Raw genomic sequence first — 26,118 nt, forward strand, 5'->3', positions numbered from 1 at the left:
TACATTTTTGCTGGATTATGATGCTCATTTTAGCAGAATTAGCGAGTGTTAAAGACAACCAAAATATTAACTTGGTACAAATAAATAAGAATGTGGATTACAGTCTACCTTTATGTGCTATATAATAGGGAAGGGTCACAATCTTGACAAAAGTAATGGCTGCTTGATAGGAGGTAGTTCATGAATTTTGAGCAAAAGGACCAACATGACATTGACACAGCTATAGGAAGAATGTAAATATTGTTCCTATATATAAATATTACATCTCACCTCACCATGAGAATCAACAATGTTCATACAGTGCAAAGACCAATATCAGCACACAATGGTCTTTAAATGTGTTATGACTGCTTCCTATACAATACATCATGGCACACGTGGTTTTGGATACATTTTCATATTACATCTGATGCTTTATCATTAAGTTATGGGTCATTTAGAATCACTAAAGATAGGGCTACAGTATAACCTTGTTAAATAGATGCTGGTGTTCAGTGAAATATCTTTATTTCATTTTCTTTTATGCATTTCTTTCTCTCACATTTGTTTCTTTAATTTCTTCACAAGGAAAAATGAACTTGGCAACCGTTATGTGTCACTTTGATTCCCTAGTTTACTTTTTTTCAATGTTCTTTGGATTACTTATTTATTTATTTATTATTTATTTATTTATTACATGTATTTATATGCCGCCATTCTCCCGAAGGACTCAGGGCAGCGAGCACAAGTTAAGAAACAAGTACAATAAAATCATAATTTAATCCAAATAATTAATTAGTAGTAAATAATAAAGCCCAGAATCAGTCTCAGCCTATTTGTTTGAAAAGCCAAGTCTTCAAGTCCCGACGGAAGGAGCGGAGATCAGGAGCCGTCCGGAGCTCAGTAGGTAATTCATTCCAGAGGGTGGGAGCACCCACAGAGAATGCCCTATCCCTGGGCATAGCAAGGTGACATTGGCTCGCCGTTGGAACCCTGAGGAGAGCGGCCCTATGTGAGCGAACAGGATGGTGAGAGGCAGGCAGGAGAAGGTCATGCAAATATCCCGGACCTAAGTCATGAAGGGCCTTATAGGTGAGGGCTAGCACCTTGAAGCGGGCCCGGAGAACCACTGGTAACCAGTGCAGCTCACGCAGGAGGGGTGTTATATGGGAGTAACGAGGGGCTCCCATAACAATCTGTGCAGCTGCATTCTGGATCAGCTGGAGTCACCGGGTGCATCTCAGGGGCAGGCCCATGTAGAGGGAATTGCAGTAATCTAAGCGGGAAGTAACCAGGGCATGAGTGACTGTGCGAAGGTCATCTCGGTCCAGGAAAGGGAGCAACTGGCGCACCAGGCGAACCTGTGCGAAGACCCCCTGGTCACGGCCGTTAGATGGTCTTCTAGGGATAGCCGAGCATCCAGGAGGACACCCAAGTTGTGAGCCCTATCAACGGGTGCAAGTTTTTCCCCATCTATCAAAAGTGATGGAGCCTCTGAAACCCGAGATGCTGGCATCCACAGCCACTCAGTCTTAGAGGGAGTTTGAGTCTGTTTCTGCCCATCCAGGCTCGTACCTCCTCCAGGCAACGGGACATCACGGAAAGGGCATCTCTGGGGTGGTCTGGGGTGGAGATGTATAATTGGGTATCATCAGCATATTGATGATATTTCCATTTTGTCAGATGTAAATGCCTTATTCCCTAATGTGTAAATAATGTATATATGGGATATCAGGGGTTAACTTATTCTTTGTTTCTTAATGTATTCATAATTCACCACTCCTACTCTTGGCTCCACCCTTTGTATATATAAGGAGCCACCTTCGCCATTTTCCTTGCTTCTATCTGTGAATATTCAGTGAATATAGAATGCCTACTATAATTAAAGAGAAATATATTTGAATCTCTAACTCTAAATATTATTATTGAGTCTGATCCTAAAAATATTGCAACAAACTGGTAGCAGAGGATGGTTAATTGACTCAATAAATACCTAAAAATGTCTAAGAAAGATAGGCCCAACACCAGGGCCTACAGCAAAGAAATAGAAACTGAACAAGAAATAATCAACGAATCCACAAACGCGATTTCGAGAGAATCCGAAGAATATACCACTGAAGAAGAAGAACTAATAAATGAAAATGATGGCCAGGAAGAAATCGAAATAGAAAACAACGAACTCAGGTCAGAGATACTAAAGATTCTAAAAAGCCAGAAGAATGATGAAAGCCTCATCGCGAACCTCCAAGAAATGCTGAAGAACAGCGGAGCAGCGAGAGAGAAAAACATCGCTAAAGAGAAACCCAAAGACCAAAAAACTGTGAGTGATGTGACTACAGAGAGAGTCGTTATGAAAAAGAAAAGATGTGATCCCGCGCGAAATTTTGAATGGCAGCCATCTTGGTTTCAACAAGCCTCCAAAGTGAACGAAGCAGAGCCAATCAAAATGCTCAGTTCAAAATTTCTGGCGCCAAAAACGTTATCAGACAACGAAAGTGAAAAGGAGGATTCAAATTCCTCGGAAGAGCCAGAATCAGAAAATGAGAACGACTTAACGAAATCCCAAGTAAAGTCAGCAATGAAGACGCTTTTTGCCGCATTCGGGCCAAAATTAAAAATTTCCAAAGCGCCAACAAAGAAGCAAGCGAACAAGCCGATGCTTCAAGACCTGCACGCTCCCATCCTGACTTCAAGAACGACGACGCCCGAGCCCAGAGAGCCATGTCGATTCCGCCCTACACCGCAGACCGAAGCAAGTGCCAACACACCCAAAAGAAAGAAAAGAACAGCCGCCGCCATCAGAACTCCTAAGACCGAGCCAGAGACCGACTCGTCTGAAGAGGAACGAAGCGAGCGAGCTGCAATGGAGAGAACCTTCCACTACGACGTCAAAGAAGAAATGAACAACGCGCATGTGCGAAACTACGTAGACGGTCCGGAAAGACTTGAACTGGCCAGAGAACCGCGCAGACTCGTTGCGAGCATTCCCATGCCGTTTTGCAATTTTCTACACTTACGAGACCACGGACTGCCTCAGGTTGTAAGTAATGGACAAAATAATGTGGGTAACTTACCCAATGACTTCCCAAAACTTAGAGTTGATGGCATTAATTTACAAGAATGGTATCAACAGCTTCAGGTTGTCTTTATGAAAGAAAATTTACTATTCTTTATCACTAGTCCCCCAAGAAGACCTTGGACTTTAAAAATAGATTGTTTACACCATAAGGCATTTTTCTTAATAATATCTAGCGTGTCTCCTGCAATGTATCATAGCATCAAACCAAATCTAACTGTCTCAGAAATAATTCAATGCATGTTTAATTTGTTTCACAGCGATAGTGTAGCAACCACCACAAGAATGTCTAAGGACTTCTTTTCTTCCAGAGTAAAACCAGGGGTTTCCATAAGTGAGCATTTAATATCTTTAAACAAAATAAGAGCTGAGCTGCATTTGAGGGGGGAAGTGATTTCAGATCAAACAATGAAAAGTGTTATTATCAACTCACTTGATTCATCATGGGATAGTTTTATGTCACACTTAGACACCATCAATCTAGGATATTTGTCAATAGAAAGTCTATCTAACAAATTGATAGCAGAAGACAATTCAAGGAAAAATCGTTATAGCAATCACACAGAACACAAACCTTTTAGGAAGGTAGCTTTTCAAGAAAAATATAATGAAAACTTTAAATGCCACAATTGTGGATCCAGAGAACACAATAGAAGAGATTGCCCCAAAATCTCAAAAGAAAGACATAGGTCAGAATATAGGAATAAATACAATTATAGACAGTCTTCCACAGACAGACATAAATATAGAAGCCCACCAAATTACAGAGAAAATAGAGGGGGCAGAGAAAATTCAAACGAGAGAAAATCTGGTTCACTGAATGGACTAAATAAACAAGATAGCACCAAAACGCAACCAAATGAGAACAATAATTGGCTTATTGATTCTGGAGCAACTAATCACACCACTAATAACAAAAATATATTGTCTTCATTTACAGAAGATAAGTTTGTAATAAAAGTAGCTAACCAAGAAAAAGTTCAAGTACTAGGCAGAGGGAATGTGACCTTGCCTGGTCTAGGAAAAATAGAGGGGGTATTGTTAATACCAGAAATACCTCATAACATACTAAGTGTCATAAAATTAAGCAGAGATTCTGACATCAATATAGTTTTCTCAAAGGGAAAAGCAACTTTAGAGAAGAATAAAACTAATGTAGGCACTGTGATGATTAAAGGAGGCCTACCCTATCTGATAACAAAAGAAAGATGGTTACATAATATTGATTCAAATATGGAAGATTGCATTGAGGCAGATGATGAAAATATTAGTAACAGTGACAATGATGAATGCAAAATATCTCATGATCACACAGACACACACAATGAGAAAAAACCAAAAATAGGTAAACCAATACATGACGAGTGTGCTCATATCTTACATAGGAAGTTAGGACATGCAAGTTTTCCTGTAGTACAAAAAATGATTGAACACGCAGAAGGTGTCAAAATAAAAAATTGTGAAAATTATTTGGAATGCTCAGTATGTAAATCTACTAAATTAAAAACTAGTCCCAGGCCAAAAAAATCCACCAGATCTACTAACAAAATTTTTGACTTAGTACACATGGACTTAGTTGGTCCATTAACTCCATCAGTCACTTATAGAAAACGTTACTTCCTAACAATAGTAGACGATTATAGTCGCTATGGTTTTGTTTACACATTAAAACACAAGGATGAAACCTTTCAAAAATTTAAGGAATTTTATAAACGCATAGAAACACAACATAATATCAGAATAAAACAAATCATGACAGATAGGGGATGTGAATTCATGTCTAAGGAATTCTCCCAATGGCTAAAGGATAGAGGGATGTTACATTACACATCTAGTCCATTTTCTGCGTTCCAAAACGGGATTGCAGAGAGAAAAAATTCCACACTACAAACCATGATTAGATGCACATTAGAGGATACTGGTTTAGGCAAACAATTTTGGTCAGAAGCCCTACATTATTCAAATTACACTCAAAATAGAACCTGGTCCAGTATTGTGAATAAGACACCATATGAGGTGATGTATAATAGGAAACCAAAATTAGCACACATGCACATATTTGGGGTCACTGCAGACGTACACATACCCAAACAATTGAGGAGAAAGGGAGAAAACGTATCCAGAAGATTAAGATTTATGGGATATGAAACTGGCACCAAAGGGTACAGATTCATTGATAATAATAATAAATTTATAGTTTCCAGAACAGCTGTGTTCCATGAACAGGCCAACTGGTCTAAATTACATCTTAATGAAATATTTCCGAACAAATGCAAGGATATCAAATCTAGTGAGGAAGGGACGATAAAAAATCAAAATATTAACAGGAGCAAAAACAAAACCAAAACATGGACAAATAGTAAACACAAAATAAAGACAGACACATTAACAAAAAAGGAAGCAAGATATTTGCATAAATACCATAGCAAACCAGAAAGAACTATTAGGAACAACAGAAATCAAATACCAAATAAATACAAAGATTACATAATGCATATGGATGGTGAACAAATAACACCTAATACATATGAGGAAGTATTAAAACTACCTCGTGAGGAAAAAGAAAAATGGGAACTAGCTATGAAAAAGGAGATGGAGAGCTTACAAGGATTAAATGTATTCACACCTGCGATTGCACCCAAAGATAAAACAATTATTGGTACCAGGTGGATTTATAAAATTAAGAATCTAGAAGGAGGCAATACCTTATACAAAGCTAGATTGGTTGCACAAGGATATGCACAAAAATATCCGGAGGACTATACTGACACATACTCCCCCACAGTAAGAACAGAGAGTGTTAAAACAGCTCTAGTAGTAGCATCCACACTCAATCTTGATGTATTCCAATATGACATACAGACTGCGTACCTACACGCAAAACTAGATAAGGAGATATACGTAAGAGCACCTCACAGTCAATACACTAATAAAAATGAAATTTGGCTATTGAACAAGAGCTTATACGGATTAAAGCAATCTGGCAAAAGATGGTACGATTGCTTGGTAAAAGTACTTAAAACCATGGATTTCAAAGCTACCACTGCTGATAACTGTTTCTTTGTCAAAAAGAGTGATGATCACGTTGAGTTTGTATTGATTTACGTAGATGATATTTTATATATAGGAAAACACAGAGAGAGAAGAGAAATCTTTGTAAACAAGTTAAATGAACATTTCTCGTTGAAATCTCTAGGTAAAATAAACAAATACCTTGGTGTACAAATTAACAAAACTAGAAAGGGTTTCAAACTTACTCAGAAAGATAAGATTATTGAACTTCTAAACAAATGTAATTTAAACAATGCCAAACCCTGCGACACTCCTATGCAAACTGATTTCCTTAGAAATACTATTGAATCTTCCCCTGAATTCAAGGATAATACATTCTATAGATCAGTAATAGGTTCACTTCTTTATATATCTAATTGGACCAGACCAGATATTGCATTACCACTCAATTTATTATCAAGGCACGTTAGTAAACCAACAATGTATCACTGGGAAGCTGTCAAAAGAATTTTAAGATATCTGAAAAGTACATTGGACTTTTGTCTAGTATTAGAACCTAGTGATAACAAAGAACCAAGACTTACATGTTACGCAGATGCGGATTGGGCTGGAGATACATCATGCAGAAAAAGTACCTCTGGTTATATTTTTCTGTTAAATGACTGTCCAGTTTACTGGTACACTGGTAAACAAGAATTGGTAGCCACTTCAACCACAGAAGCGGAGTATGTCTGTTTATCTAAAGCTGCAAATAACCTTGTATGGTTTAATGATTTAATTTCAGATGTTTGGAAAAAACCTGCTTTGCCTTTTGTTATGCATGAAGATAATAAAGCGGCCATTGAAATATCTAGATCCGATGCCATTGGACAAAGGTCCAGGCATATAGATATAAAATTTAAGCATGTGAGACAACTGTCCCAAGATGGATTTATCAAAGCAGTACATTGCGATACCTCTGAACAATTGGCTGACATATTGACGAAGCCTTTACCTTCTAAACAGCACAAATACTTAACTTCCAGATTGTATGTATTATATTGTCCTGAATCTGAATGTAATTGGTGTTGTATAGCGAACCGGCATTTAGAGGGGGATTTGTCAGATGTAAATGCCTTATTCCCTAATGTGTAAATAATGTATATATGGGATATCAGGGGTTAACTTATTCTTTGTTTCTTAATGTATTCATAATTCACCACTCCTACTCTTGGCTCCACCCTTTGTATATATAAGGAGCCACCTTCGCCATTTTCCTTGCTTCTATCTGTGAATATTCAGTGAATATAGAATGCCTACTATAATTAAAGAGAAATATATTTGAATCTCTAACTCTAAATATTATTATTGAGTCTGATCCTAAAAATATTGCAACACATTTGGTATCCTGTTTTCTATTCACTTGAAATGCAGGCAAGTACACAAGGTACACCTAGACCAAAAAAAAAAAAAAGCTTTGGATGGTTGAATTCCTGGAGGGTAAGAGTTTTGCTCAACCAAAAGCAGAAGAAAATTTTCCAGCCCCTTCCCCTTCCTTCCTTCCTTCCTTCCTTCCTTCCTTCCTTCCTTCCTTCCTTCCTTCCTTCCTCCCTCCCTCCCTCCCTCCCTCCCTCCCTCCTTCCCTTCCCTTCCCTTCTTCTTCTTCTTCTTCTTCTTCTTCTTCTTCTTCTTCTTCTTCTTCTTCTTCTTCTTCTTCTTCTTCTTCTTCTTCTTCTTCCTTTCTTTCCTTCTTTCCTTCTCTCCTTCTTTAAAAAAAAAACCCTTGCCTTGAAACAAATGGGAGGAGATATTTTAAAAATGTGAAAGGAAGCAGGTTCCCTGGCAGGGGATGAAGAAGAGAGAACACCTGAAAGAAAGAAATGTTGCAAGTTGTACTGAGACAAGAAACGATCACACAGACTTTGTGAGCTAATTTCCAGGAAAATGCTTGGCTGAGAGGAACTGTGGAAGGAGTGGAGATGAACTCCTCTGAGGCTAGAGGCAGGGAAAGTTTAATTTGGAACCAAGAAAATCTTCCAAAAATAGAAAGGCTAGTTTGGGCAAAGAGGAGAATTATAGGCAGAATAGGCAGTCTGCTTCCCACTGTAAACTAAGGATTACGGTCTAAAGGTTAAAAGATACGATATCATAAATCCCAGGAAGTGAAGAAAAGCTAAGAGGAAGTGCTGCTAAAATTTAGTTTGCAGATGTTAGCCAAGTATTGGACATTAGAAGCCAACTAAAGAAGTGAGATGAGGAACTTTTATGCTAATCTTCATGGCATCTTAAATTTCAAAATTGTTTGCTAATTGTTTCAATGCCTTTGCCTCAGATTTTGGTATCAGAAGTGTATTGTTTTTGTGCAAACTACATTCTGACATGTTGCACTCTAGTAACAAATTTGAATTTCATAACACATTCATCTCATTTTTTGTCCAGGCTCCCCATATGGATATATATACATCATGTGGAAGTAATCAGGAACAAGAGTTTAATTCAAAGATAAAGAGTTGAAGGAATTCAAGGTGAGCTGGACTTAGATCTCTTCTGGGAGTGGAGTGACTCCAAAGTGATTATGTGTTTGACTCTACCCTGGGGCTCAGCCTGGTCATCTCCTACAATATAAGTCAGGGCTGTCAAACTCCTGGCCCATGGGCCAGATGCATCATGCATTGACCACGCCCACATCCGGTTCAGCAAAGGGGGGAAAGGCCCAATATGTCACGTGACCTGCCATGATGACATGAATTTGACGCTAGAGGTGAAATCCTACCAGTTCGCCCCGGTTTGGGCAAACGGGTAGTGATAAAAGCTACAGGTTCGACAAACTGGTAGTAAAACAAAGCTACTGGTTGGTCCGAACCAGTATTTCTGACGATCAGCTGTGCCGCACAATTTATATTCGCTAGAAAGCAAGAAATCTTACTTTCTAGCAAATCTAAATAGCGCAGCACAGCTGTTCCCCATCCCTCACTGTTCTACTTACCTTAGAAAGTGTGCTTTTTCTGCACAAAGTGCGTATTTGGCATGCACTGTGTATACGTACATGCACACACAGTGTGCATTTGGCTTGCACCGTGCATGCACAGGCAGCAAACCAGTAGCATACCATGGAGGATTTCACCACTGTTTGACACTCCTGATATAAGTCAATATAAGTTTATGAGAGATTGAGCTTTGAAATGCTATTTGTGATCTTATCAGCATTATTTCACCCAATTCTAATTGCTTGTACTATTTCAAGCTATTTACTTTTAGTAAAACTCACTTTAAATAATAAAAATATGTTCATTTTCATCCTTCCAGAAGGAGACAAAGGTGCTCTTCTCAAAACTACAAGAGGCAGGAAACAACACTACTTGTTTTAATCTTCCTTGCTCACAATTATTATTATCACCATTACTATTCCATCATCATTACCTTCCTTATTGTCATTATCATCATCATTCCTAGTTCACAGAGGAATAACTTGGTGTGAAACAAGAGGAGCATGGTCAAGGTATCAGAAGAGGAATGGTGGCAGCAGGAAACTACAGAAATAATAATCAGAAATTATGCATGAATCTAAACAGGAAGGTATTGGGGCTCAATGACTAGAAGCTGGAGATCTCTCCTTCCACCATGACCCTTAACTGGCTATCCTCTACAAGTGGTTGATGAAATAAGACTAATTGGGAAATTGAGTATCTTTGACCAAACTAAATGCAAAACCAGTGGGGAATTCCTGGAATCTTGACACTCAGACAAAGCAGCCATCAACAGGTATTTGGAGATAAACAACATTTATACATCATTCAAAAGAGACATTAAAAAAAGGAAAACAAAAATACAGAACATCTCATCAGCAGCAATCAACACCCAGATAAGAAGAATTAACACCAAACAAACATTCAAGCAGTATACAATATCCTAATCAAGAGCTACCAACTCAGGCAAACAATCATGCAGGAAACAACACCTAATCAAGAAACTATCAAGGGAAAATGACAACACTAACACTGACAGGGCAAGGTACTATATATAAACAGAGAGCAAATCCCATTCTCCTCTAGCACTGAAGATGTTACCTAGTGTGGTAACAAAACATCTGCACAAAAGCAACCAAGCTCTGAGAGCGTCAAGGATTCCACAGTTAAACCATCTATATTCTTTTCATTTGAAGTAAGGTTTCCTGGTTATTTAAAGTGAATGTTGGAGTGAGCATTTTCTTGCAAGAAATTTACAAAGCGCTTTTGACTTTGAAACTGAGTTCCAAACACTTCCACAATATTCAAAACAATCTATTTAACACAGAGAGCTATGTATTTCACGCTCACAAAGAGTGTTTTGAATTTGAGACTGTTGGATTTAGAAATTTTCGTAAACTATTAATATTTTGCTATATTCTCATTTTTGGGGGGAAGAAGAAAAGAATGAAAGCTGAAAATTTCCCCTTATTTGCTGGAAGCGTATTACATCTCTGAAAAGAATAATTCTGACCTTTGCAAATATATTTTAAAAACCACTGAGCATCTATAGTGTGCACATGAGCATGCATACATTAGTGTGTTCTTGACGATAGCATTTTAACTTGCATCAGGTGGAGTCAGGGCAAATGGAGCTGAGTGTTTACTGGCCGGATGCCCTTCCTGTTGCCAATGCAGAATTCGCAGCTGATATTTACTCATTGTGCCCAGAGAGAGAAATATCTGCTGCTGTCTAGGATCGAACTTACAGCCTCCTGATTGTGAGGCGAGAGCTCCACCTCTAGGCCACTGTACCACTCACCCAGCTGCCTGACTATAATAGTGATATTATAGTGGATGGACCATAACCCGCTAATGGTAACTTGGAAGATCCCACATTGTAGGAAGGGTAGATGGAGAATGAATATAGGTATTCTGAAAGATGAAGAATTCATGAGTAAATTTAACTAAATGCATTCTAACCAGCCATACATTGCTGAATATTGGATATGTGCATACTAAACTAGGCTTGCCTGCAAGGAATAAAAGCTTTCTAATGCTACTTTTTGTGGTCTTGGCACCTTGGCAGCAAATCAAGAAATAAATCAATACATTGCCGAAATAAGATTGTAAGATTTTTTTTATGCAGGGAAATCTTGCGAGATTTTATTCCGAGAGGTTTGGTGTGGAGGGGTTGGATCAGGGGTGGGTTCTATTTACCTTTATTACCAGTTCGCAATGGGAGCGCTCACGGTTCTGTACATGTGCAGAAGCTTCTGCGCATGTGCAGATCGTACTTTATGACGTCCAGCTCCGCCCACCCGCCATTTTTACTACTGGTTCTCAAGAACCGGACAGAACCAAGAGCAACCCACCACTGGGTTGGATAATCTTGGGGAGCCAGCAGGTTCCTGATACAGGTCAGGTACAGTGAACTAGATTTAATATGAGAAAGTTTTCATTTTGCTAAACCTTTAAATACATAATTCGTTACCATATTTATATTTCTTAACATTGCACTAAGTTTTATTTTATTTGTAAACCACTTTGAGAACTTTAATTGAAAGGCAGAAAAATTGTAGGTTGATATTGGTGGTTAAAGAATTGGGAGAATTTCCAGGCAGAAAAGTATAATTTCTACCATTAATGCCAATTCTTAGGGTGAAATTGTACCTCTAATCTGGACTTCCAGGGTAAAATTATTGTGTTTCACTTCCACAAAGAGAAAGAATGCAAAGTGAGCAGAAAATATTCACTGAGGTCTGATATTAAACATCTGTCAACCAATCATACTGAGAAGACCTGTGGTTCTTTGAGATGAGTCAAGAAATACTCCAGACTAAGGAGTAAGAGAAGTGATTTATTTAACAAAAGGCTCAGAAGGCTTCTATGTTCACAGAACGCTGCCTGCTTTAGAGATCTCTTCACCTGAAATTCAGATGAAGGTCACACATGGAGGTTGCTCTAGCGGAGAGACTTTGCTAGTTGCCATATCAACTGGACTTCTTCATAGAAAAGATGTGCTTCTCACTGTCTAAGCTGCATATTAGAATAAAGCATAGCTGACAATCAGCTATGCCCTTTCAGCAGGATGAGGTTTGCTCTTTTATTTACATGCTACAGTTTGGAGATTAATAAAAATAAAGATTTGGTTGCTTTCCTTTCTTTTTTTCCTTTTCTTTTCCTTCTTTCCTTCCTTCCTTCCTTCCTTCCTTCCTTTTTCTTTCTTTCTTTCTTTCTTTCTTTCTTTCTTTCTTGGCATATTTTTATTGTTAACGCAATACAAAACAATGTAAGAAAAAAGAATAAGATGTAACGAAAGAGTAACTACTAAATATACATTTCTTTAAAATGTAATAATAAAATGTTCTAGTAACACATGCTCTCTGTCCCTTTCATTTGTTTCCCCAACTGCTAACTGCAGTTTAAATATTTATGCTTTACAACTGAACATTAATTATTATTGTTGATGTCAGTTTAAGTCCTAGAAATCATATTCCAAATGTCTAAAATCATATTCCAAATGTCTAAAATTGCTGTGTAATGTGTTGAATATAAAGAAGCTTGTCTGAATTTTATTAAACTTCTGTTATAGAGATGCATTATCAACTTTACCATTACTAAATAGTCTCTAGTTATTACTTCTTAGCCTATTATTATCAGCAAAGTTTCTGTTTTCCAGAATTCTGCCAGATTTCTTCTTTATATATTAGCAAATTAAGATATTTACTATGCCACTATGGTGAAAGGTGAAAGGATTTGCCGGTGACATCACCATTGCCCGAGGAATTCCCAGTTGGGGCTCCTTTCGTGCCCCCATGAAGTTGTCCACCAAAGCAGTACCCATTTATCTACTCATGGTCGCCTGCTTTTGAACCACTCAGTCAGCAGAAGCTGGAGCGCATGATGGGAGCTTACTCCACCATGTGACAGCAACTGGGTCTCAAACATGAGCCTGTTGATCATCAGCCCAGCATTCTAATCTCATAAACCACCATGTTCTTCAGTGTATTATACTGCAAGCAATAAAAAACACAATATATATTTGCTGTAAAAAAAAATTCCATTGAAAGCCAGAGAACTCATTATGTTATATCTTGTTCGCCTTGGAGATTATAACTCTCATAATTTCCAAAGATTATGTAAACTGAAATTTTTGGAGATGGTAGTTTTACACATCTTGGTGACCACAAGTTTGGGGAATTGCCATTGTAACAAAGGATATCAAATAGTGTTTAGACCATAAAGGAACTTCCTTTACATTCTATATACAAGAACTGATCCACTTTGGCATTCTTTTATTTATATAATGACAGGACAATGTAGAAGGTGGATGTTACAAGTGACCTAAAAATCCTTAGTTTAGCTATGATGCAATAGCCTCAAGGAGATTTGCCTGGTGCAAGGACACTTTATTTTCAATGTACAGTACTCAATGAATTAAACATTATTATATTTATTTCTGCTGCATTTACTTTTACTGCTAATTTATTGCTGCAGTATAAACAGTATAAACTGTTAACTTTCAAGGGGCCTTTTATATATATATATATATATATATATATATATATATATATATATATATATATATATATATATATGTGTGTGTGTGTGTGTGTGTGTGTGTGTGTGTGTGTGTGTGTGTGTGTGTGTGTGTGTGTATGTATTTTATTGCTTGTTTTTTCCCATTTTACTATTTTTTTTCTTACAAGCTTGGTATTACAATTGTCAAGAAGGAAAGAAAAATACATAATACTAATACACATTTTAAAATGTCTAAGATAGTAGAGATAATAATTTTGTGGTTTTTTTAAAAAAATAAAAGCACATAAGCAATAAAATAGGGAGAGATAGCTAGACGAATCTCAGATAACCAAACATTTGTTGCTAGATGGAAACACGTGCCTCCTGACTCCACAATTGAAATATATGGTACTACAACTCTCAGACCTTTCAACCAACATGTTAACATCTGAAAATTATAATTCAAGAGATTTAAAGGGTAGACAATAAGCACAGATTTCTGGAACAGCAAAGTGTAAGTATTCCTGGAAGGTTTTGGAATCATCAAACAGAAAAAAAAATCTATCTCCAAGGACCTCTTGTTCCTATTATTGAGGTTTCTTTGCCGGTTTATAAATAGAGATGTTATACACACATGGCCTCCCAAAGAGACAACCATTTCCAGTGGTTGGGTCATAGTCACACATGAATGCCAGCTTCTCAATGCACTGAATAGAGTTCTAGGGAAAGCAGGATGCAAGCGTAAGGCAATTTAGAAAGAAAAGAATGAAGCAAAGTAAAAATCAATTCAGCCGAACTCTGCCAAGGCAGACAAGAAACAAAGGGTCAAAAGATAAACTAAGAAAAATAGTGTGATTGACACGAGCTGCAAGAAGGCTCTAGAAAACTATTGAAGGTAAATGAGAATAAAAATTGTCAGAGGAGAACAACTGTCTAAAGCTACCAATATCATCAAGCCAGCTCATTCCATTTTACCATACCATATGGGGAATTATCAACTCTAGGAGTGATTATATTAATAAAGACTATTATATGACAACATTGAAAGTTATGCATCAGTTGAAATGCTTTTAAGAAGTCCTGCAGAGAGTACCAAATAAGCACCAAATTGAGCATGAAGGTTAAAATTATTTTCTTTCTTGAGGTCAGAAAAGTAGCTTAGACTAGAAGAAGGCAGTTCTCCTAATCTCTCACTGAGGCCTCAGTAAAATAAATGTTACATAACTTACTATTCAGATGTTCAACATGAATAAATGTGAAGACTGGAGCATACTTCTGGGGATATAGCTGTTCCTCCCAAAAGTGATTCCTATAATCATGGCAGGTGAAAGAAAAGCTGTCCTGAACATGGATTTGTTAACAGGAACTACCCATTATCACTGCAAATGTGTCTCAGTAATGCTAGTCCTTCTACAGAACAGGAGGTAGCAATCACTTTAGGAGGCAACACAGAAAGCCAGAGGAAGGAGTTAGGATGATGACTGAATAATACAACAAATATTGGCCCAAAGAATATGGAGGATTGAGTCAAGTGTTGGTCCAAGGATTATGGAGAGGTAATTAAATCCCAATACCTGATAATGATTTTGAATATTAATATCTGTTCTCATTATATTAGACATACAAATGTATTCACAATGTCCATTTGACAGAATAAAATCGCTCTGTAACTTTACAAAAAATAATACCTTTTATGATAACCTGTTTTAACCATTGGCATGATTGCATAAGGGTTTTAAACCAAGTTGCTCTGCCTCCTAACATATTTTAAATGCTCCACCACACTCCCATACCAATAACCTTGTGATTGTGGTCCTTGATTTATCAGTGACATGAATGTGAGGAGATCGTTACTCCCTTGGCCAAAAACCACTGTGGTAAAAATAAATTAATAAAAATAAGTTTATTGAATGGCAAGGTCCAAAAGAATAAACATAAGCAAATATTCATTCCAGATTTTTCTACTCAGCAAGACAAGGTCCTAGAACTAAGAATAGGATAGATACAGTCATAGGGCGTTAGGAGGCAGGGCCTGTTTACAAGGTGAGTATGGGTATTTGGATCCCCTTGGAGCTTCAAGAAAATCTCTGAGAAACCATATATTATGAATCCCAGTATTCTACTGCTGGAAGTTTGAAAATAGAATTAAAAAGGGCTAGTTACATATCACTTTAGTACCAACTTTCTCCAAACAGTCCATTAAGACTTGAACTATCTAATCTGGCTTGCAGGAATCTAACATGTTTGCTCCCGGAGAGATTCCAGGCAGTTACTTGTTATGAACAGGTAGATCCCAGACAGCTCCTTTTAAAAAATAATGCAACAATTTGAGAAAGTTATACTAAAAATCTGGCTGTCATTTGCAGAATAAATGGGCCAGTTCTGCCACCTATCTTGTGCATTTTCTTCTCTGGATTGTTGTGGAAAAATAAAAAGAAAACCCAATGCTAAAAGCAGAAGCTTACAAATCGATTTGGTTCTGAATATCTTTAACACCGCTTTAAGCAAGATCTCGTGGTGGTGGTATCACTGGATAAAAGCAAAAACACACTTTCTGCATCTTTGTGGGTATTTGGGGTCAAAGAGCTACACAGAGGCAACTGAGCCCAATTTACTTTCATATCCCAATCTGGAGATACTATCATTTGAAGATTACAGCAGAGCCCACGGGGAGAAGAATGATTAATTCAGTTCTTTTTTCCCACAGGGGACTTTCTAATCCTCCAGAGAAATGGAAATAGTTCTCAAAAATTAAATCTAAGTCTCTCCCGTCAAAGCCCTATCACCCCTTGCCATCTTTTGTGTGACCTATTTGCTAGGGTTTGCCTAGAGATAGGTCACTATTGGACTGTGTTAGAACTTACTATGCAATCCCAATGCTATTCCTGCTGCTGAACACAGATAAGAGGCATTTCTTAAAAGTAGCGAAGGTGGGAAATTGAATGGCAGTTCTTGATCAGACTGATCACATTGCTACAGGATTTTGGAGGGATTTTTGTTAGATGAAGCAAACGACAGGATAGCTTTCCTTGAATTTTTCTTTAATTAGTTATTAATTCAAAAGCTATGATGTCTTCATTTAGACTAGAGACTGTACTGCAGTCCCACCAAGACGGGCTTTAGGATTTATTTACTGTCTATTATACTAGCAATATCTTAGAATGCAGAGCCACTGTGATTGGTATAGGCTGAATTGACATATTACACTATATATTGTTTGCTGACTATGATTTATGCAATGAACCAGAATTGGATGGCTACATACAACACTCAATGCTAAACTAAATAGACTTCAACATGATTTAATCCAACATGTGCATTTAGCCAGCTCCATCAAAAGATATATTTTATTAGCTAAAATGAAGAGGGAGTTTTGTTGGGAAAATCAGTGGCACATAAGTAAGCAAATGCACAATGTTATGCCATAGCCAAACCCAATAGAAGCGATTCCCAAGATGAATTTAAATGGGGAGAAGAAGAAGAAAATCAAAGTTCTGGTCCACAAAGACTTCTGCCTGAACAAGGAAGACAGGTAGAGAGCAGAATAGAGGAGAAAACAGGGGAAAGAATAGAGATGAAAGAGAGACAAATGACCTCCTGGAATTATGATATGATTCAAGGCTATCAATCAACAGAGAAGTGTGAATTAGTCAATTGGGGGTTAAAATAAAATTGAAATGGCAAGCCAGACCATGTGGTTCTTTCCCTTTTGCCTATTATGGGACTTACAATATGCAAACTATAATATATCCCATTAGATCTAGGATTTGCTTTTTCATGGGGGGATGAGAAGGGAAATTGGGAATGGTGATGGTTTTATGCCAGTGTGCTCCTGAGAATGAAATTGCTCTGTGGGATTTGTAATGTAGGTTTGTCTCCTGGGATCAGTCTCTGCAGGTGTCCTGGAAGACTTTAGGGTTAGAACAGAGAATGATAATAAATTCTTATTTATATTTCTGAGAATATGATTTTCTCTAAAAAAAATGTCTAAAAAGTGATCTGGAAAACCATCTCTTTATAAGAAGCTATACTAGGAAGTAGAAATAGACACAAAGCATTTTATTCCCTTGCATTTCAGCGAAAACTGTCATATGAGATAGAATCTGAAGTTACAAAATGGAAGATTCATTAAATGTCACTTCTTTAACCTGATGTTCTTCAGATAACGTGGACATCAACTCCCATATTTCTCAGGTGGTATAGAAAATGGCATGTGGAGAATATTGAGTTAAGAAGGAATGATCTGATAGAAGACACTGTCCATTCTCCAGGTGGATTCAAACTTAGTTTCAGGTATTTTTCCCAACCAGATGGAATGAGGATATGTGCTAAAAATACAGAAACCACACATGCTGTTTAGAATAAATTTTCATTTCACGCCACTTGATTTAACTTAATTTTGTGCAAAAATGTAATGAAAAGCTACCCAAAAACCACTTTTGGATTTTATTTCTTTATGATATGAGAGCCCAAGGTTTCAGTTTTGCTATTCTCTTTGCTCATCTGAACTGATGCTTGCTTTAAATTAGATTATGATTAGCTGAAAGTGAGCTATAATCATCCAGCTCCACTATATTTTATTTTCTCACCACCATCAACAAATCCATCCGGCTGTCAAAAAGGGTCCTAAAGTTATAAAAAGGTTAATATAATAGCCTCACAAAATATACTATAGCAGAAAATTAAAGTGCAAAGGTGATATTTCTTTCAGAAGAAAAGAAATAGCTAAAATAATGCCATTAGGAAGTTGATTCAACAGTTCAGTGAAATTCCCAAGGAAGTTGTAATTAAAAAGTTGAAATATCATGTTCATATCACTAAAATGCAAGTGCCTTGAACTGTGAGATGGGTGGCCAATAAATGTAATAATAATTTTAAAAAACAGTGGAGAATAGCCCAGCCTTGTTCTACAATCAGCTCCTTAATTTACTCTTACTTGGTTATTTTTTCTCCCATGTAACGCAAGTAAAAAAAAAAGTCCAAGATTGAAAGGATTTAAAAGTAAGTAGACATTACTTTCCAACTTTATCACAGATACTACTACTTTAGTTAATGTCACTGATACAGTAAGCAATAACAGAAGACTACAACTAATAGTACTTCTAACCAGATATCAACTATCAGAATACAAGTACATCTGAGCTGCTTAACAGCATTGTCATTAAAAAAATACAAATATTTTATCATCATGTAAACAATTGTAACAAACAGTCATTGTTATAGGTCAAACAGAAGTGGTACTATCAAAACAAAACAAAGCAACAGCAAAGGACTTTATTTTCTAGGCATATAACACGTTGTTTTTCTCCCCCAAAACCGGCAGTGTGAACATTTCACAAAAACCAATCAAAGGACTGACTATTAACTATCCACTCCTGTGCATTCTTATTCAGAGATCTCAATCTGTGGTGAGTTGCTACCGGTTCTCCCCGGTTCTTGTGAACCGGTAGTGGAAATTTTGAGTAGTTCAGAGAACCGGTAAATACCACCTCTGACTGCCCTCCCCCAATCTATTTGCTGCCTCCCAAGTCCCAGCTGATCGGCTAGAAGGAAAAAAATCAGGGCTCACTTGACAAAGAAGAGAAAAAAAAAACAAGACACCATAGCTTTAAATTGAGAAGCCAAGAAGCCTTCCAACAGGTCGGCTAGAACCGGTCCGCTCCTTGTAAATCGCTCGGTGGTGGTAGATTGGCAATTGAGGCCAAGCTGCCTGAAAGTAGTTTCCAATGCTCTCGGTGGTAGCAGAGCAACAAAAAACTGTTTAACTCTTGCCGCGGTGCTTCAAAGGGCCGCCCTACAGCTGATCAGCAGTAAAAGGCAGTGTGGTGGTAGACCAGTGCACTCCAAAAACAAATGGGTAGACAGGTGTGCTCCAAAAACAAATAGGTAGACCGGAACGCTCCAAAAACAAATGGGTAGACCAGTATGGCTCTGCAAGCAGTTAAAAGCCTGGTAGACCAGTACCTCTGCTAAATCCTAAAGAATTGTTTGTCATATGACCATCAAACCACGCCCACAAAATAAGCCATGCCCACAGAATCGGTAGTAAAAAATTTTAGAACCCACCCCTGATCTTAATGCATTCATAAAATATTTATCCCTCTCTCATAATAATAGAATCTGGAATCATCCAATAATGATAATCTGTTATGAATGCTTAAGAAATTAAGGGTATATTCTAAACTGTGTTTTAATTACAGATTATTAGATAACTAAAATAATCTGGGTTTAGTTTTACATGAATGTATAGGTAGAAAGAACATACTAATGTATGTATGTATTCATAATGTATGAATGTATAGGTAGAAAGAACATACTAAGGTTATTTACGAGACCACTTTCTGCCACCGATAACCTCCCACCGGCCAATTCGCTTCCACAGAGAGGGCCTCCTCAGGGTGCCGTCGGTCAAGCAATGTCGACTGACGACCCCCAGGGGGAGATCCTTCTCTGTGGGGGCACCCGCCCTCTGAAACGAACTACCCCCAGGAATACGACTGATCCCGGACCTCCGGACCTTCCGTCGAGCTTTGAAGACCTTTCTATTTCAGCAAACTGGGCTGGCTTAAAATTTTAATGGGTTATTTTAAGGGTAATGGGTTTTAATTTTTGGGAAGCCAATTCGATTTAATTCTGTTTTTTAAATTATTTTAAATTTTATATTGTATGTATTTTAATTTTGGCTGTTCACCGCCCTGAGTCCTTCGGGAGAAGGGCGGTATACAAATTTAAATAATAAATAAATAATTAAATAAATAAATAAATAAATAAATAAATAAATAAATAAATAAATAAATAAATAAATAAGCTAGAACCACTCAAACCTTATTATGGCTCATTATGGATATGTATATTCAACTGGAAGGGACGCGGTGGCTTAGTGTGTAAGACGCTGAGCTTGTCGATCGAAAAGTCGGCAGTTCAGCGGTTTGAATCCCTCATGCCGCATAATGGGGTGAGCTCCCATTACTAGTCCCAGCTTCTGCTACCCTAGCAGTTCGAAAGCAGGTAAAAATGCAAGTAGAAAAATAGGGACAACCTTTGGTGGAAAGATAACAGTGTTCCGTGTGCCTTTGGTGTTTAGTCATGCCGGCCACATGACCATGGAGACGTCTTCAGACAGAACTGGCTCTTCGGCTTTGAAACAGAGATGAGCACCGCCCCCTAGAGTCGGGAATGACTAGCACATATGTGTGAGGGGAAACTTTACCTTTACCTTTTATATTCAACTGGAGTTATGGCTTCTAACACAGACACTTTTAAAAATGGTAATATTACTAGCACCTATTAATCATGGTGTTTATATATTGTCCTCAGTATGAGAAATCTCTTAATACCTCTGACAGATGTTATTGAACTCAGTCCTATTTGGGGGCATCTCATACAGATTAGATTTATCATTGTGAAAACAGAAAGCTGTTCAGTACAGTTCTTAACAGAGGTTACTACTAGACAGGAGTGTTAACACTTTTTTCATGGTGCCATATATAAAAGCCTGTGTGTTGTTCAGCTAAAATAAGTGATCTAGGCTCAGAAACAAAGTTTTAAGGACAGTGCTTCCAACAGCATTTAAATCTATGTGCTTTTCTAAGCTGTTTTCTACGAGTCAGAGTAGATTCATCAAAATACATATATTATATACCCTGAACTTACACCTTTGCTGCATTATTAAGTAGAAAATCATATGTAACTGGATTTCAATTTGGATATATGCTACCAAAATTTTATGAAAATATATCTATCCATTTTGTACCTCTGTTAACTTTCATGAGGAAGGTGTGGATTTACTCTGATTCTTCATCAGTCTTTAGAGTACTAATGATGCACAAGAAGCAAATCCCCAAGAGATAGTAAACCCAGTGGTTTATTGTAGATGGAAAACCACCATCTTCCAGTCCTTCTATTCATAAACAAGTCAAGCATGCAATATTGTTGCTGATAAGCACGTTTCTAATATACATCTCCAGGCTCATGTTTGTGTTGTAAGAATGTAATGCTTTAGTTTAAAAAAATGCAAACAATCATAACTACTCTCAGTCATTTTCTTCCATGCTTTATTGTTTTCCTACCCGTTTAACATAATTTTGTCCTACCATTCCATAATAATTCCCAAATCAGGGTAAACATAATTATCTACATTTTCCTTCTATGATACTTAGAGACAAACCAACTTCTAAAGTGCACAATTCACAGTCCTTGACTGGCTAGTATGAATTAAGAAAGCCATTCCCTTCCATTCTTATAATGGCTGTATAAGATTAGAGCCATTTCGTATAATCTTATATAGGAATGCATTCCAGCTGTAGCACAGTCTTATCAGCTGCAGGGTTTGTTTTGTCAGCAAACTCATTACCGAATGAGTAAAAATACTCATTCAGTAATATGTTACTAAACGTAGTTTAAACCCTATTTATTTCCACACCTAATACTAGTCTACTGTATAAGGCAGTGTTGGCGAACCTTTTTGACCCCGAGTGCCGAAAAGGGAGCACGCACGCAGGGGAGCAACAGAAACCGGAAGAGCAGCTCCCCAGCGTGCACACACAGGAGCGCCGGAAACCGGAAGAGCAATTCCCCAGCGTGCATGCACGTGCCAGGAAGCTGAGCTTCCAGTTTCTGGTGCACATGCGCACGTGAAGACCAACTGGCTGGTGCACATGTGTGGGCGGGAAACTGGAAGCTCAGGTTCCCGGCGCGCACATGCATGCCAGGGAGCTGCTCTTCTGGTTTCCAGTGCTCCCTCATGTGCAAAGACCAGCTGGCCAGCACGCAAGTGCACACCAGAACCTGGACGATCAACAGGTTGTAGCTGGCGTGCCGGAGAGATGGCTCTGCATGCCACTTCTGGCATGCATGCCATAGGTTCGCCATCACAGGTATAAGGTTTGTTTTATAGCAATGTTTGGACTCCCTAACTAGAAAGTCTCAACTATAGATGTCAACCATAGATTTATCTAGATTACAGTCATGCACAGTGATTAGAAGCAGAACCTCCAAAATTTCAGACTGGAATTTTTTCTAGGGCTAATCCTGATGGTCATAAGGTGGCAGAAAGATGGTGCAGTTCCAAATCATCCCCATTTAAAATTTAAACTAAAATGTTCAAGCATGCAATTTTAAGCAACGGAGGCTAACAAATGTAATGGTTAGAGACAGGTTCCACACAGAGATAAGATGATTCTGTTCCTGAATTTCATTCAAATTCATACATTTGCAGCTATGAATGTACCTTGGCATACAAGAGATGACGGTGTTTCCCCTGGATGGACACGGGCCGTAATAAACACTACTTTCTGTTCTGCTCCGGGACGAAGATTCACTGTTGAAGAAAGAAAGAGAGGGTTTTTAAAAAAAAAAAAATCATGAAATTGACATTCTTTTTCCTATGTTTATCTGACCTTAAATAAAGGAACTGTGGATTTTGAGAGGTAGGGCTGTTCCTGAGTGCCTTTGTTTTGTGTATTTCTTGTTGCCTTGTTTCTTGCTTTTTCCAATGAGAAAATTGAAGAATAAGCAAGATTTCAAGCAACTGCTCTTTTGAGTCAAAACCCTTCAACTAAGACAGTTTTTCTTGACTAAGATTAAGCTTTTCTTCCTAAAGAAATTCAAGTAGTTTAGAAAACTGTTGATCCATAGAACCAAGATATAGAACTTCAGGGTGGGGAGTGGGGAATGTCTTTGGCAAGCCAGATAAAAAGCTTTATGGGACACAAATGGTCCATAATGAGACATTCTCCATTATTGGTTTAGTCCAGGGGTGTCCAACTTTAAGACTTGTGGACTTCAATTCCCAGAATTTCCCAGCCAACTAAAAGACTGCCCTTGATAATCTTTTCTATATTGGATTTACAAAAAAGGCTTGTTAAAGTTTGGAAGAATTTTGTGAGGAGAAAGAAAAAAAATCAGGTTCTATGAGCTTTTTTTTTAAAATTTTTCAAAGGAAATATATGGCTTTGAATCCGTGGAAATCAAGATTCAGTCCTCAGTTCCAACAAATCTCTCAACACTGGTGAACACACAACAGGATATTTTTTGAAAAACAGTCATATGCCATGCTTTATCAGCCCACACCAGGGGTCAGCAACCTGCAGCTCTGGAGCCTCATGTGGCTCTTTCATCCCTCTGCTGCGGCTCCCTGTCGCCGGTCAGCTCCACAATTGATAGCGCTTTTGGTTAGGACAGGTAGAGGAAAAAGGATGCCGCACTAGGAGGAGACTATGGTGGGGGAACCGGACTTCCGGTCCAGAATTGAATGGGGGGCTTCCGGTTAGGACCTTGGTGGCTCTTTGAGTGTTTAAGGTTGCCAACACCTGGCCCACACTAATAAATGTACACAAACATATACCCAGCAATTACCAAGGGGTTCTTCTGCTTTAAGAAGTAATTTTGGATTTAATTAGCAGAATTAAAAGAATACTTTATTTTACCAAGTGTGGTTAGACACAAGAAGTACAAAGACACAACCAGTACAAATTCTGATCAGTTTATTGTATAATTTTTTAATCTTTTCCCCAGTTTTCAAATTTAAATATTCAAATAAATTTTAACTTTTAAAAGTTTTCATCACAATCAGTCCTTCTTGTATAAAAGAAACAAACATATTTTCACTGGCTTTTTCAATCTTGTATGCTACCTTTAAATGAAAAGAAGAGAAGGGTTGATCAAATGGAGGATGCATAATTGTAATAAAAGAACAACACATATGGCCCCAGAGGGACCTTCATTAATTGGTGGCTAGAAAACAGAAATTCCTTTGCTCTGAAGATGAGCCAGATACAAATAGTGAAAGGCAGTAACCTTCCCTGAAGGACACAAGGAGCAAGGAGTCAGCTGTGCTAATAGATAAGAAATCCTGATGGATCATATTTCCCTAGCAACAACAGTGCCCACCTTTTGTGTTTACCTTCTGACTAGCAATGCCCACCTTTTGGGTGTGTTCTAACTGTGTTAGTCAATGAAACTATATTTATCCATGAGGTCATGATTTTTTTATTGTCCTGATTATAACCCTTTAAAACTCACGGACTTAGAACAAATCCCTGCACCTGGTTTCAAAACTTTAATTTCAAGTATCCTTTTTTTCTGTAGCATAAAGATATTCAAGAAATTTTAATTGATTTAGTTGAATAATTAACTGGCTCGCATGCCAGGTTCAAGGAATCCATAGCTTCCTGGGACAACAAGGTAAAGAACAACAAAAATATTGTTACCAAGAAATAGCATTCAGGGGAAAAATAAACGATATGATATTTTGCCTTGTGTTTACTGTTGCTGGCGCATTGGGAAAGAATTCATATCCTTTATTTACTTGAGAGTTAGATAACAAATCCTTTCTATTTTGGGACAATAGCTAGAAAGAAAGATAAGAAATGTGATAGGTAGATGCAGGACTGTACAAGATTATTTTTAAAACTTGGAAGGATTGGGGGGAAAAAGAAGGGGGAAAGGGAAAACTGCACCATCACTATTCACTTCACTAATATGAAACGTAGCACATCAATAACAAAGCTCAGGTTGTCTAGCTGTCAGAAAAAAAATTGAATTATGATCTTTCATTAAAAGTTGGAAACAGGAAGAATCATTTAACTTATTTTGAGTGGGCTAGGACATCATACAGTATGATAACTGAAAGGTAACATTGGAGAATCCAGTCATATAAACAACAGTAATATCACCATATGTGTAAGTACATTATACTGATTTTGCATTCATTATATGCCACGTCATTTGCTATCTTAGAACAGGCATTCTGTGATGTCTTCTGTTTGCTGCTGAAATGATGGAAAGTTGAACTACTTACTACCATTTCATATTAATTTGGCAGCCTGAAAATTAGAAAAGTCGTTACAATGATCTAATTTAAGGTCTTGATGTGTATGCAGCTGACCTAATAGACAATTGATTTTCTTTCCTTTTGGTTCTGCTGACCGTGGGGGAAAAATGCAAATTGGGCATTGTATTTGCATGCTAATTTTATTGCACCCTTGTGTCTTCATAAGAAGATAAAAGTTTGTGCTAATAAAAATAAAACATTTCTGGTTCTAATACAGGCAAATATTCATGCAGGCAGGTAACAAATTGGTTTGTCATTTAGTAAAACATAGAGAATGCAATAATCATCTTTAGGCAAAACAGACTGGAGCTTTTGCTTAGCTTTTAGCTTTCATTTGCAAAAATCACTTTAATGTACAGCAGAATTTTCAAAACAGGGTAATAAGAAATTAGCACAACTGTTGCCTCGTTCCTAACTACATAGAGTACATAGTTATTCAATTCTTATGGTTGGCCAGAGGAAAGGATTATAGGGAAACATAATCAATTTACAGAATTATATAGACATCTGCAATTTATAGATTAGGGATATTTAGAAGTGCATTGTACTCATAGGAATTATTCTTACGTCAACATTTTGAATGCATCTCATATATCACTGTGATAATGCCAATCACAGAGCAGGCATATGATTCTTTTGTTTCACTGTGTTTCCTTCCTTTTGTGCATTTGCATTATCTAACATTTTCCAAGAGTACATAACGTGATGAACTACGATGGTGCTTTAAGTAGCTTGGGACCAACAGCCTGAGATTGCCAGTAAAAATCGGT

General features: G+C 37.6%; 1 protein-coding gene and 1 long non-coding RNA gene across 3 annotated transcripts in view; one reads left to right on the forward strand and one right to left on the reverse strand.

Moving 5' to 3' along the window:
- Positions 1-12,369, forward strand: part of LOC148114613 (uncharacterized) — a 51,270-nt gene extending 38,901 nt beyond the window's left edge. Inside the window, exons 3-4 of the long non-coding RNA XR_015733103.1 lie at positions 8,486-8,571; positions 9,353-12,369. This is a non-coding gene — a long non-coding RNA (uncharacterized LOC148114613). The remainder of the gene's footprint in view (positions 1-8,485; positions 8,572-9,352) is intronic.
- LOC117664199 (AGBL carboxypeptidase 4) overlaps positions 1-26,118 on the reverse strand; it is an 836,143-nt gene that overhangs the window by 197,853 nt on the left and 612,172 nt on the right. For both annotated transcript variants that reach the window (XM_034415043.2, XM_034415044.3), the window contains exon 7: positions 22,745-22,834. In XM_034415043.2, coding sequence (XP_034270934.1) covers positions 22,745-22,834 — 90 coding nt within the window. The remainder of the gene's footprint in view (positions 1-22,744; positions 22,835-26,118) is intronic.

Source organism: Pantherophis guttatus, chromosome 3 (genome assembly GCF_059756535.1).
Source record: "Pantherophis guttatus breed Tessera chromosome 3, ASM5975653v1, whole genome shotgun sequence".
Lineage (NCBI taxonomy): Eukaryota > Metazoa > Chordata > Lepidosauria > Squamata > Colubridae > Pantherophis > Pantherophis guttatus.